The sequence below is a fragment of the Aphelocoma coerulescens genome, unplaced genomic scaffold (assembly GCF_041296385.1).
Source record: "Aphelocoma coerulescens isolate FSJ_1873_10779 unplaced genomic scaffold, UR_Acoe_1.0 HiC_scaffold_339, whole genome shotgun sequence".
Lineage (NCBI taxonomy): Eukaryota > Metazoa > Chordata > Aves > Passeriformes > Corvidae > Aphelocoma > Aphelocoma coerulescens.
Genome location: NW_027183682.1, coordinates 21,710 through 34,657, shown reverse-complemented (window position 1 = coordinate 34,657; position 12,948 = coordinate 21,710). Strand labels below are relative to the sequence as shown.

General features: G+C 61.3%; 1 protein-coding gene across 1 annotated transcript; it reads right to left on the bottom strand.

Moving 5' to 3' along the window:
- Positions 1 to 151: 151 nt before the first annotated feature.
- LOC138101560 (PHD finger protein 23-like) lies at positions 152 to 12,741 on the bottom strand. The gene is given in 7 exon segments (XM_068999334.1): positions 152 to 315; positions 2,559 to 5,062; positions 6,791 to 7,158; positions 7,160 to 7,440; positions 11,646 to 11,738; positions 11,906 to 11,937; positions 12,653 to 12,741. Coding segments are annotated over 6 exon segments (1,008 nt in total). The 5' UTR covers positions 12,675 to 12,741; the 3' UTR covers positions 152 to 315; positions 2,559 to 4,850.
- Between the last annotated feature and the right edge of the window lie 207 nt (positions 12,742 to 12,948).

Below are 12,948 nucleotides of genomic sequence, written 5' to 3'. Positions count from 1 at the left end.
GAGGCGCGTTGCCGCGGTGATGGTTGATGTGGGCGTGGCGCGGCGTGAGGGGAGCGGTTTGAAGGCTTGGGCGAGGCCCCCCGGGGGCTTAAATTGAGGTAAACTCTTATTTTCTTAAGGGTTTAGCGACAGAGATGACTTTTTTTTCTGAATTAACGAATGATCTTTAACGATTAAAATGTAAAGAAACACCTCGTTTTTTTTCATTGTTTTTAGGATTCGTTTTCAGAAGAGACTCCCCCCAAATTAATAAGCGATTTTTAGGGATTTGAATTTAAAGAGAACGCTAGGTTTTTCCACTGTTTTCGGGGTTTCCTGTTAGAGAAACCACCCCCCCCCCCCCCCCCCCCCCAAATTAATAGATTACTTTAGAGGCTTAAATTTCATTAGAACCATGGGTTTTGGAAGGGTTTTGTGGGGACATTGGGGAGAGTTTGGGGGTTCCACGTGTTCCCTTCAGCGTCCCCCAAAGACACCTCGGGAACCCCCCAAATCCCTCACATTTCCTGCTCTTTTCCCCCTCAAGTTTTCCCCCATTTTCTTCTCATATTTCCACCCTTTATCCCCCTCACGGTTCCTGAAGTTTTCCATCCCATGTTTTCACCATTTTCCCATCACATTAGTAACCAATTTTTGCTCACCTTTTCCCCCTTATGTTTCCCAATATTTTCCCACCCTTTCCCCCCTCAAGTTTATGCCATTTTCTCCTCACATTTTCCACGTTTTTCCACTCAAGTTTTCTGCCATTTTGGCCACGTTTCCACCATCTCTTCTCACATTTCCCACCCGTTTTCCCCCTCACCTTTCCCACTTTGTACCTGTTTCCTGTTGGTTTTTGCTCTCACCTTTCCAGCCATCTTCTCCTCACGTTTCCCTCCCTTTTCTCCCCTCACGTTTTCCCGCCCTTTTTCCCCCTCACGTTTTCCCGCCCTTTTCTCCCCTCACATTTCCCGCCCTTTTTGTCCCCCTCACGTTTCCCGCCCTTTTTCCCCCCTCACGTTCTCCCGCCCTTTTCCCCCTCTCACATTTTCCGCCATTTCCCCCCCTCACGTTTCCCACCCTTTTCTCCCCTCACGCTTTCCCGCCCTTTTCTCCCCTCACGTTTTCCCGCCCTTTTTCCACCCCTCACGTTTTCCCGCCATTTTCTCCCCTCATGTTTTCCCGCCATTTTCTCCCCTCACGTTTTCCCGCCCTTTTCTCCCCTCACATTTCCCGCCATTTTCTCCCCTCACATTTCCCGCCCTTTTTGTCCCCCTCACGTTTCCCGCCCTTTTCCCCCCCTCACGTTCTCCCGCCCTTTTCCCCCTCTCACATTTTCCGACATTTTCCCCCCTCACGTTTCCCACCCTTTTCTCCCCTCACACTTTCCCGCCCTTTTTCCCCCCTCACATTTTCCCGCCCTTTTCCCCCTCTCACATTTCCCTCCCTTTTCCCCCCTCCCGTCTCCCGCCCTTTTTCCCCCTCCCATCGCCCGCCCTTTTTCCCCCTCACGTTTTCCCGCCCTTTTCTCCCCTCACATTTCCCACCCTTTTTCCCCCTCACATTTCCCGCCCTTTTTCCCCCTCACATTTCCCGCCCTTTTTCCCCCTCACATTTCCCGCCCTTTTTCCCCCTCACATTTCCTGCCCTTTCCCCCCTCTCACATTTTCCGCCATTTTCCCCCTCACATTTTCCGCCATTTTCCCCTCACATTTCCCTCCCTTTTCTCCCCTCACATTTTCTGCCATTTTCGCCTCACGTTTTCCCGCCCTTTTTCCCCCTCACATTTCCCGCCCTTTTTCCCCCTCACATTTCCCGCCCTTTTTCCCCCTCACATTTCCCGCCCTTTCCCCCCTCTCACATTTTCCGCCATTTTCCCCCTCACATTTTCCGCCATTTTCCCCTCACATTTCCCTCCCTTTTCTCCCCTCACATTTTCTGCCATTTTCGCCTCACGTTTTCCCGCCCTTTTTCCCCCTCACGTTTCCCGCGCTTTTCTCCCCTCACGTTTTCCCTCCCTTTTCTCCCCTCACATTTCCCGCCCTTTTTCCCCTCACCTTTCCCTCCCTTTTTCCCCCCCTCACATTTCCCTCCCTTTTCTCCCCTCACGTTTCCGCCATTTTCCCCCCCTCACCTTTCCCTCCCTTTTCCCTCCCCTCACCTTTCCCTCCCTTTTCCCTCCCCTCACCTTTCCCTCCCTTTTTCCCCCCCTCACCTTTCCCTCCCTTTTCCCTCCCTCACCTTTCCCTCCCTTTCCTCCCCTCACCTTTCCCTCCCTTTTTCCCTCCCCTCACCTTTCCCTCCCTTTCCTCCCCTCACATTTCCCGCCCTTTTTCCCTCCCTCACCTTTCCCTCCCTTTTTCCCTCCCCTCACCTTTCCCTCCCTTTTTCCCTCCCCTCACCTTTCCTCCCCTCACATTTCCCGCCCTTTTTCCCTCCCTCACCTTTCCCTCCCTTTTCCCTCCCCTCACCTTTCCCTCCCTTTTTCCCTCCCTCACCTTTCCCTCCCTTTTCCCTCCCCTCACCTTTCCCTCCCTTTTTCCCTCCCTCACCTTTCCCTCCCTTTTCCCTCCCCTCACCTTTCCCACCCTTTTTCCCCTCACGTTCCAGGGCGTCCCTTTGGCTTTGGGCTGCAGCAGACGGACACACAGCCACCAACACCCCCAGCTACGAAGCAACGGCGCCGTTTATTTACAACGGGGGGGGGCTACAGCCCCCCAAAATCCAAAATATTATCCTTCAAACAAAGAGGGAAAGGGAGTAAAAGGTGGTGGGGGAGGGGGGAGGGGGCCCCCAAATTCCAACTGGGGGAGGTTTTTTGGGGGGGAGAATCCCCCAAATCCCCCCCTTAAACTCCCCCCAACTGGGACAGACCCTGCCCATTTTGGGGGTGCTCCCCTTCCCCCTGCCCCCCTCCCCCCCGGAAAAATGATGCTCTAAACACCCCCAAAAACTTGGGGGAGGCCCCCCAAAAAAAGTGGGGTGCAGGGAACGTTTAGAAAAATAACACACATGAAAAAACTTGTTTCCAAAACCTCCGAGTTCGGGGGGGAGGGGACCCCCAAATCCCCCTCCCCAATTTAGGGGTGGGACCCCCACCCCCCAAACTTTGCCCTCTTGAACTTAGACAAGTCCCCCAAATTTTAACTGGGACCCCAAAATTTTAACTGGGACCCCAAAACCTCAGAAGGTGGGGGGGGGGAAACCCCAAAACTCTTTTATTTTGGGGTAGGGGACCCCAAACTCCCCCATTTTAGGGGAGTTTCCCCCAAATCCCTTAAGTCTGGTGTGTGGGGCCCCCGAATCCTCCTCTCCTGGGGGTGGGACACCCCAAAACCTCATGATTTGGGGCAAAAGACACCCCCAAACCCCCCTATTTTAGAGGGGAAGTCCCCCAAAATCTTTTTGTCTGGGGTGAAGAACCCCAAAATCTCATAATTTGGGGTAGGGGACCCCCAAACCTCCCCTAGCAAGGGGGGAGCTCCCCAAATCTTAATTTGGGGTGAGGGGCCCCCCTCTAAACTTCCCATCCCGGGGGTGGGGGACCCCAAAAAAAACCCTCATGATTTGGGGTAAGAGACCCCCCCCCCCCCAAATCTCGTACCCCAGGGGAAAAATGGGACCCCAAAACCCTCCTGGCCTGCAGATGAGGGACCCCAAAACCTCCCCCCCCAAATTTGAACTGGAACCCCAAAACCCCACAACTCGGGGGGGTGGGGGGAGGGTAAAAGACCTCCCCAAACCACCTCATTTTTGGGAGGAGGACCCCAAAAATCTCACAATTTGAGGCTTGGGACCCCAAAATCCCCCATTTTGGGGGACCCCAAAACCACACGACTCAGGGGCGAGGAGGGAAAACCCCCCCCCCCAAACCGCCCCATTTTCAAGGGGGGAAGACCCCAAAATCTCACAATTTTAGAGGATTTAGGAACCCCAAATCTTCACAATTTGGGGGGGGGGGAGGTTACAAACCCCAAAATCTCCCGATCTGAGGCGAGAATCCCCCGGAATTCCCCATTTTGGGGGTCCCAAAACCACCCGATTTTGGGGTGTGGGGGCGGGGGTTACACCCTCCTCAAACCTCCCGATTCCAGGGAAGGTTACAACCCCCAAAACCTCGGATTTTGGGAATGTTCCAACCCTCAGAAACCTCAGATTTTGGGAATTTTACGACCCCAAAAACCTCAGATTTTGGGAGCGTTATCAACCCCAAAACCCTCAGATTTTGGGAATTTTACAACCCCAAACCCCTCAGATTTTGGGAATGTTACAAACCCCCAAAACCTCAGATTTTGGGAATGTTCCAACCCCCAAACCCATCAGATTTTGGGAATGTTCCAACCCCCAAAACCCTCAGATTTTGGGAATGTTCCAACCCCCAAAAAACTCAAATTTTGGGAATGTTACAAACCCCCAAAACCCTCAGATTTTGGGAATGTTCCAACCCCCAAAACCCTCAGATTTTGGGAATGTTCCAACCCCCAAAAAACTCAGATTTTGGGATTGTTACAACCCCCAAACCCTCAGATTTCGGGACCGCTCCAACCCCCAAAACCTCACGATTTCAAGCAGAGCATCCCCAACCCCCAAACCCCTCCAATTCCACCGATCCTCCAACCCCCAAACCTCACAACTCCAACACCCCCCAAACCTTTTCACTTCCAGGAGAGCTCTCAACCCCCAAAATTCTCCATTTCGGGCACCTTCCGACCCCCCCCCCCCCCCCAAAAAACCCTCCCGCATCCGAGGCTGGGGAGCCCCAAAACCCCTTCGGGGTCGCGGCCGCGTGGGGCGAGCGCTGGGGGGGGGGGGGGTTTTTTTGTTGTTGTCGTTGTTGTTTTTGTCAGGATTTGGGGATTTTCCGGGTGTTTTTAGGAATCCCCCGCGGCCCTGGGGGTGGCGGGGGCGGCCCTGCGGGGTCCCTCGCGGCATTTTTGGCAATAAAAGACGTCGGGGACGTTGTTTTTCTTGACCTTGGCGCAGGACAGGTGGATCCAGGTGCCGCATTGGCTGCACTCGATCATGGGCCGGCCCGCGAAGGGTTTCTGGCAGTAGCAGGTGATCAAATCCCACGAATCGTCACCTAAAAAAAAAAAATCAGGAAAAATTCCAAAGTTTGGGTAAAACCTCCCGAAGTTTTTGGGGGATGAGAGCAAGGAGGTGGGGAGGGGGAGAAGGGGGGAGAAGCGGGGGAAATGGAGGAGTTTGGGGGTTCAGAGGTTGTGGGAATGGGGAGAAATGTCCTGGATTTCTGCCCCCGAAGCGCCCGGGAACAGCCGGGTTTGGCCCGGCATCGCTGCGATCCCGGAATTCCCGTCCCAAAGGTCTCCCAAAACGGCCCCAAAGGCACCTGAGAGCCCCCCAAAATGCTCCCAGCCTCTCCAGGGAGCCCAAAATCTCACCCCAAAATCCCCCTGAGACCCTTCCAGGGAGCCCAAAACCCCAAAATCTCATCCCAAAATCCCCCTGAGACCCTTCCAGAGACCCCAGAACCCCCCGAATCCTCCCCAGAACTCACCCGACTCCACCATGATGTCCTCATCCATCACCCTGGGGTCCCCTCCAGTGACCCCAAACCCCCAAATCTCACCCCAAAACCCCTCTGAGACTCTTCCAGGGACCCCCAAAGCCCCGGATTTCCCCCCAAACCCCTGTCAGTGACCCCAAGTCCCCCCCAGAACTCACCCGACTCCACCATGATGTCCCCGTCCATCTCCCTGGGGTCCCCTCCAGTGACCCCAAACCCCCAAATCTCACCCCAAAATCCCCCTGAGATCCTTCCAGGAACCCCAAAACCCCCTGATTTCCCCCCAAACCCCTGTCAGGGACCCCAAAACCCCCAGATTTACCCCCAAAACTCACCCGACTCCACCATGATGTCCTCGTCCATCACCCTGGGGTCCCCTCCAGTGACCCCAACCCCCAAAATCTCACCCCAAAATCCTCTCAGGGACCCCAAAACCTCCGATTTTCCCCCAAACCCCTCCCAGAGACCCCAAAACCCCCCGATTTCCCCCCAAAACTCACCCGACTCCACCACGATGTCCTCGTCCATCACCCTGGCGTCCCCCCACTGACCCCAAACCCCAAAATCTCACCGAAAACCCCTGTCAGGGACCCCAAAACCCCCTGATTTCCCCCCAAACCCCTCCCAGAGACCCCAAAACCCCCCGAATTCCCCCAAAACTCACCCGACTCCACCATGATGTCCTCATCCATCACCCTGGGGTCCCCTCCAGTGACCCCAAACCCCAAAATCTCACCCCAAACCCCTCCCACGGACCCCAAAACCCTCCCAGAGACCCCAAAACCCCCCGATTTCCCCCCAAAACTCACCCGACTCCACCATGATGTCCTCGTCCATCACCCTGGCGTCCCCCCACTGACCCCAAACCCCAAAATCTCACCGAAAACCCCTGTCAGGGACCCCAAAACCCCCTGATTTCCCCCCAAACCCCTCCCAGAGACCCCAAAACCCCCCGAATTCCCCCAAAACTCACCCGACTCCACCATGATGTCCTCGTCCATCACCCTGGCGTCCCCTCCAGTGACCCCCAAACCCCAAAATCTCACTCCAAACCCCTCCCACGGACCCCAAAACCCTCCCAGAGACCCCAAAACCCCCCGATTTCCCCCCAAAACTCACCCGACTCCACCATGATGTCCTTGTCCATCACCCTGGCGTCCCCCCACTGACCCCAAACCCCAAAATCTCACCCAAAACCCCTGTCAGGGACCCCAAAACCCCCTGATTTCCCCCCAAACCCCTCCCAGAGACCCCAAAACCCCCCGATTTCCCCCCAAAACTCACCCGACTCCACCATGATGTCCTCGTCCATCACCCTGGCGTCGCCCTCGCTGTCGCTGCCGTCGCCGTCCCCGTCCCTGCTCGTCTCCGTGCTCCCCCCTTCCTTCCCCACCCCCACCCCCCCGGGACCCCCCAAAACCCCTCCCGGGCCCCCCCCGCCCCCCAATTTCCCCGCCTCGGGGGGCAGCGGCGGGGGGGGCGGCGGGGGAGGGGAGGGGGGCTCCTCCTCCGAGTCCGTCTCGCTGGGGGAGCCCCCGGCCCCCCGCGCCGCCCCCGGCCCCTCGCGCTCCCCCTTCTTCCAGCGCCGCTTTTTGCTCTTTTTCAGCCGAATCCGCGAATCCCCGCGGCCCCCGGCCCGCGAGCCCCCGCCCCCCCCCGGCATCCCCGCGCCGCCCGCGCCGCTCCCGCCGCCGGGCCGGGCCGGGGGGCGGCGGGACCGGGGGGTTTTGGGGAGGGGGGAGGTCGAACAGGGAGTCTTTGAGGCGCATCTTGTCCAAAATGGACGATTCCGGAGCGGCCAGGCCGCGCTTCTTGGAGGACTTGGCTTTGCGCACGAAGGTCTCGATGGTTCGCAGCGCGGCCGGCGCCGAGCCCCAGGCGTCCCCCGCGGGCGCGTGAGGGGAGCTGGGGCCCGACGGGGCCCAGGGGGGGTCCTGGCGAGGGGGGAAAGGAGCTCAGGGACCCCCGAAACGGCCCCAGGGCAGCCCGGGGCGCGGGAAGGCACCCCCGGAACGCTCCAGGGGAGCCCAAAGGCTGCTGGGGGAGCTTCGGAGGGAGCAGAGGAGGCCCCCAAAATGGCACGGGACACCCGGAATCTGCACCAGGAGCCCCAAAATCTACCCCAGCTGACCCCAAATCTGCTGGGGGAGCTTCGGAGGGAGCAGAGGAGGCCCCCAAAATAGGCACGGGACACCCGGAATCTGCACCAGGAGCCCCCAAAATTCACACGGGACCCCCAAATCCACCCCAGGAGCCCCCAAATCAGCACGGGACACCCGGAATCTGCACCAGGAGCCCCAAAATCCACCCCAGGTGACCCCAAATCTGCTGGGGGAGCTTCGGAGGGAGCAGAGGAGGCCCCCAAAATCGGCACGGGACACCTGGAATCTGCACCAGGAGCCTCAAAATTCACATGGGACCCCCCAAAATCCACCCCAGGAGCCCCCAAATCTGCTGGGGGAGCTTCGGAGGGAGCAGAGGAGGCCCCAAAATGGCACGGGACACCCGGAATCTGCACCAGGAGCCCCCAAAATTCACATGGGGTCCCAAAAATCCACCCCAGGACCCTCCAAATCTGCACGGGACACCCGGAATCTGCACCAGGAGCCCCCAAATCCACCCCAGGAGCCCCCAAATCTGCACGGGACACCCAAAATCTGCACCAGGAGCCCCCAAATCTGCTGGGGGAGGTTCGGAGGGAGCAGAGGAGGCCCCAAAATGGGCACGGGACACCCGGAATCTGCACCAGGAGCCCCCAAATTCACACGGGACCCCCAAATCCAGCCCAGGAGCCCCCAAATCGGCACGGGACACCCGGAATCTGCACCAGGAGCCCCCAAATTCACACGAGACCCCCAAATCCACCCCAGGAGCCCCCAAATTGGCACGGGACACCTGGAATCTGCACCAGGAGCCCCAAAATTCACATGGGGTCCCGAAAATCCACCCCAGGACCCTCCAAATCTGCACGGGACACCCGGAATCTGCACCAGGAGCCCCCAAATCTGCTGGGGGAGCTTCGGACGTAGCAGAGGAGGCCCCCAAAATAGGCACGGGACACCCGGAATCTGCACCAGGAGCCCCAAAATTCACATGGGGTCCCGAAAATCCACCCCAGGACCCTCCAAATCTGCACGGGACACCCGGAATCTGCCCCAGGAGCCCCCAAATCCACCCCAGGAGCCCCAAATCTGCTGGGGGAGCTTTGGAGGTAGCAGAGAAGGCCCCAAAATCGGCACGGGACACCCGGAATCTGCACCAGGAGCCCCAAAATCCACCCCAGGAGCCCTGGAATCTGCCCCAGGAGCCCCGAAATCCACATGGGACCCCCAAATCCACCCCAGGAGCCCCAAAATCTGCTGGGGGAGCTTCAGAGGTAGCAAAGGAGGCCCCAAAATCGGCACAGGACACCCGGAATCTGCCCCAGGAGCCCCCAAATCCACCCCAGGAGCCCCCAAATCCACCCCAGGAGCCCTGGAATCTGCCCCAGGAGCCCCGAAATCCACATGGGACCCCCAAAATCTGCACGGGATCCCCAAAATCCACCCCAGGTGACCCCAAAGTCTGCTGGGGGAGGTTCAGAGGGACCAGAGGAGGCCCCCAAAATGGCACGGGACACCTGGAATCTGCACCAGGAGCCCCCAAATTCACCCCAGGGGCCCCCAAAATCCACCCCAGGAGCCCCAAAATCTGCACGGGAGCCCCAAAATCTGCTGGGGGAGCTTCGGAGGTAGCAAAGGAGGCCCCAAAATCGGCACGGGACACCCGGAATCTGCACCAGGAGCCCCCAAATTCACACGGGACCCCCAAATCCACCCCAGGAGCCCCAAAGTCTGCTGGGGGAGGTTCGGAGGGAGCAGAGGAGGCCCCAAAATGGCACGGGACACCCGGAATCTGCACCAGGAGCCCCCAAATTCACACGGGACCCCCAAATCCACCCCAGGAGCCCCCAAATCGGCACGGGACACCCGGAATCTGCACCAGGAGCCCCAAAATTCACCCCAGGAGCCCCCAAAATCCACCCCAGGAACCTCAGAATCGGCATGGGACACCTGGAATCTGCACCAGGAGCCCCAAAATCCACCCCAGGAGCCCCCAAAATCCACCCCAGGAGCCCTGGAATCTGCCCCAGGAGCCCCGAAATCCACATGGGACCCCCAAAATCTGCATGGGATCCCCAAAATCCACCCCAGGAGCCCCAAAATCTGCCCCAGGAGCCCCCAAATCCACATGGGAGCCCCAAATCCACTCCAGGAGCCTCCAAATCTGCACGGGACACCCAGAATCTGCCCCAGGAGCCCCAAAATCCACCCCAGGAGCCCCAAAATCCACCCCAGGAGCCCCAAAATCTGCTGTGGGAGCTTCGGATGTAGCAGAGGAGGCCCCAAACCGGCACAGGACACCCGGAATCTGCCCCAGGAGCCCCGAAATTCACCCCAGGAGCCCCCAAAATCCACCCCAGGAGCCCAAATCTGCACGGGACACCTGGAATCTGCCCCAGGAGCCCCCAAATTCACCCCAGGAGCCCCCAAAATCCACACCAGAAGCCCCAAAATCTGCACGGGAGCCCCAAAATCCACCCCAGGAGCCCCAAAACCTGCACAGGAACCCCCAAAATCCACCCCAGGACCCCTGGAATCTGCCCCAGGAGGCCCAAAATCCACATGGGAGCCCCAAAATCTGCATAGGATCCCCAAAATCCAGACCAGCAGCTCCAAAACCTGCACGGGACCCCCAGAATCTGCACGGGACACCTGGAATCTGCCCCAGGAGCCCCCAAATTCACCCCAGGAGCCCCCAAACTCCACACCAGAAGCCCCGAAATCCACATGGGACCCCCAAAATCCACCCCAGGAGCCCCGAAATCTGCACAGGAACCCCAAAATCCACATGGGACCCCCAAAATCTGCACAGGAACCCCAAAATCCACCCCAAGAGCCCCAAAATCTGCATGGGACCCCCAAAATCCACCCCAGGAACCCCAAAATCTGCACAGGAACCCCAAAATCCACCCCAGGAGCCCCAAAATCTGCACGGGACCCCCAAAATCCACACCCCAGGAGCCCCGAAATCCTCACGCGACCCCCAAAATCCACACAGGACCCCCCCAAATCAACTCCAGGACAGCCAAATTTACCCCAAACCCGCCCAAGGACCTCAAAACCCACCCCAGGACCTTCGGATCCACCCCAGCATCTCCGAATTTACCCCGAGCCTCACAAAACCAACCCCAAGAAAAACAAATTCACCCCAAAAAACCCACCCAGGACCCCCCAAACCCACCCAGGACCCCAAAACCCACCCAGGACCCCCCAAACCCACCCAGGACCCCCCAAACCCACCCAGGAGCCCCAAATGCAGCCCGGGACTCACAAAATCCCCCCTAAGAAACCCAAGCTCAGCCCGAGTCCGCCCCAGAACCCCTAAACCAACCCCAAACCCCTCAAACCCCCCCTCAAATCCACCTCAGGACCCCCCAAAATCTCCCCCCGAAATCCCCCCCGTTACCCCCTCACGAACCCCCGCCTCAACATGGCGCCGCCGCGCAAGGCACGCCGGGGTTTGTAGTCCTCCCGCCGAGCAACGCCTACACCTCCCGGCATCCCCCGCGGCGCGGAGGGGGCGTGACCACGCCAAGCGCGCCGCCATTGGTCGGCGGCGCGTGGGCGGAGCTTCCCCCTCAGGGACCCTCCCGCGGTGGGCGGGGTTTGGGGCGGGGTCGCGACGCGATTGGCCAAGCGGGCTGGAGGGGCGGGGCCTGGCCGGCTGTCAATCACGCGGGGGCCGCGCGGGGCACGCCGGGAGCTGCCGGGGCGGCGGCGGGGCCGGGGGGAACCGGGGGGGGGGGGGGAAACCGGAGGGGGAACCCAAGGTGGGGTTTAGGGACCCGGGGCTCCCCTTAAAAACCTCCCGTGCCCCGAAAGCCCCGTCCGCTGCCTCCCCGGGACCTCCCGGTGCCTCTCCGGTAGCTCCCGGTAGCTCCCGGTGTTCTCCCGGTGGCCCCTCCGCTACCTCCCGCAAGCACCGGGTGCCCTCCCGCTACCCCCGCGATACGTCCCGGTGTTCCCCCCGGCTCTCCCGCTGCCTCCCCGGTACCTCCCGGTAACCCCCGGTGCCCTCCCGGTGCCTCCCTCGGTACCTCAGCGGCCGCCGGGATGTACCCTGCGTAGGCCAGGACGAAGCTGCAGAACTTATTGAAGTCCTCGATCGTTCGCCGCCGCTTTTCGGGGGGCTACGGGTACCGGCGGAGGGTGAGGGCGACCCCCGTGAACACCGGGACCCTCCCGTTAACCCCCCCCGGACCCTTCCCGGTGCGGGCCGGGAGCCCCGGGAGGGGTCGGACCCTTGAACAGAGGGGGAATCCCCGTCCCCCGCCCCGCCCGGTGCCCCCCCCCTCACCTGCGGCTCGGTTTTCAGCGGCGGCAGCGCTTCTGTGGAACGGGAGGGGACGGGGGGGTCACACACCGGCACCGGCACCGGCACCGGCACCGCTGCCCCGCTCCCTGCACGCTGTCCCGGAGCCCCCCCGGCACCGCCACCACCGCCCCCCCCCCTCCCCGCCACGCTTCCCCCGGGGAACCCCCCCCGCCACCGGCGCTCCCGAAGCTTCAACCCCGCCGCTACCGGCGCCGCTCCGGAGGCTCCGATCCCGCCCGGTACCGGCTCCGGTTCCCCCCCCCCCCCCCCGCATCCCCTCGGTTCTCCGCGCTCCCCCCCGCTCCCGCTGCTGCCGCTGCTGCCGCTGCTGCCGGTGCCGGGACTCTGAGTGCTCCAAACCCGCCCGGAACCGGCTCCAAACCCGCCCGGTCCCGCCCGCAGCTCCCCCCGGTCCCGCCCGCAGCTCCCCCCGGTACCGGCGCTCTCAGGGCTCCGCTTCCCCCCCCCAGTCCCGGTACCGGCACTCCCGGTGTTCCCCCCCCCCCCCCGCTCCACTACCGGCACTCCCGAGGCCTCCAGCACCGCCGCCGCCGGGACTTTACCGGCTCCAACCCCCCCCCCCCCCGCCTTCTTTTACCGGGACTCCCGAGGGGCTTCACCCCGCCGGTACCGGCTCCCCCGCCCCGTTCTCCCTCAGGGCTCCGCCGCTCCCGGGACCTCCCCGGCGCTTCCTGCCCGGTTCCCCCAGCCCGTTGCCCCTCCCGGTACCTCCGTGCCCGGGCTCGGCCATGGCCGCGGCCCCCCCCGGGCTCCCCCCCCCGGTTCCGCGGTCGCTCCGTCCGGTGCCGCCTCGTTCCGCGCCGCCCCCGCCAGGCCCCGCCCCCTCCGCCCAAGCCCCGCCCCCTTCCCTCAGCGCGCACGCGCCGGCCCCGCCCCCTCCGCCACAGCCCCGCCCCCTCCGGGGCGCGCGGCACCTCCCCCCCCGCCCTCCCTCCGCCATCTGCGCACGCGCGCCGCGCTCATTATTCAAGCCACGCCCCCTCCCCGGCCCCGTCCCGCGTTCC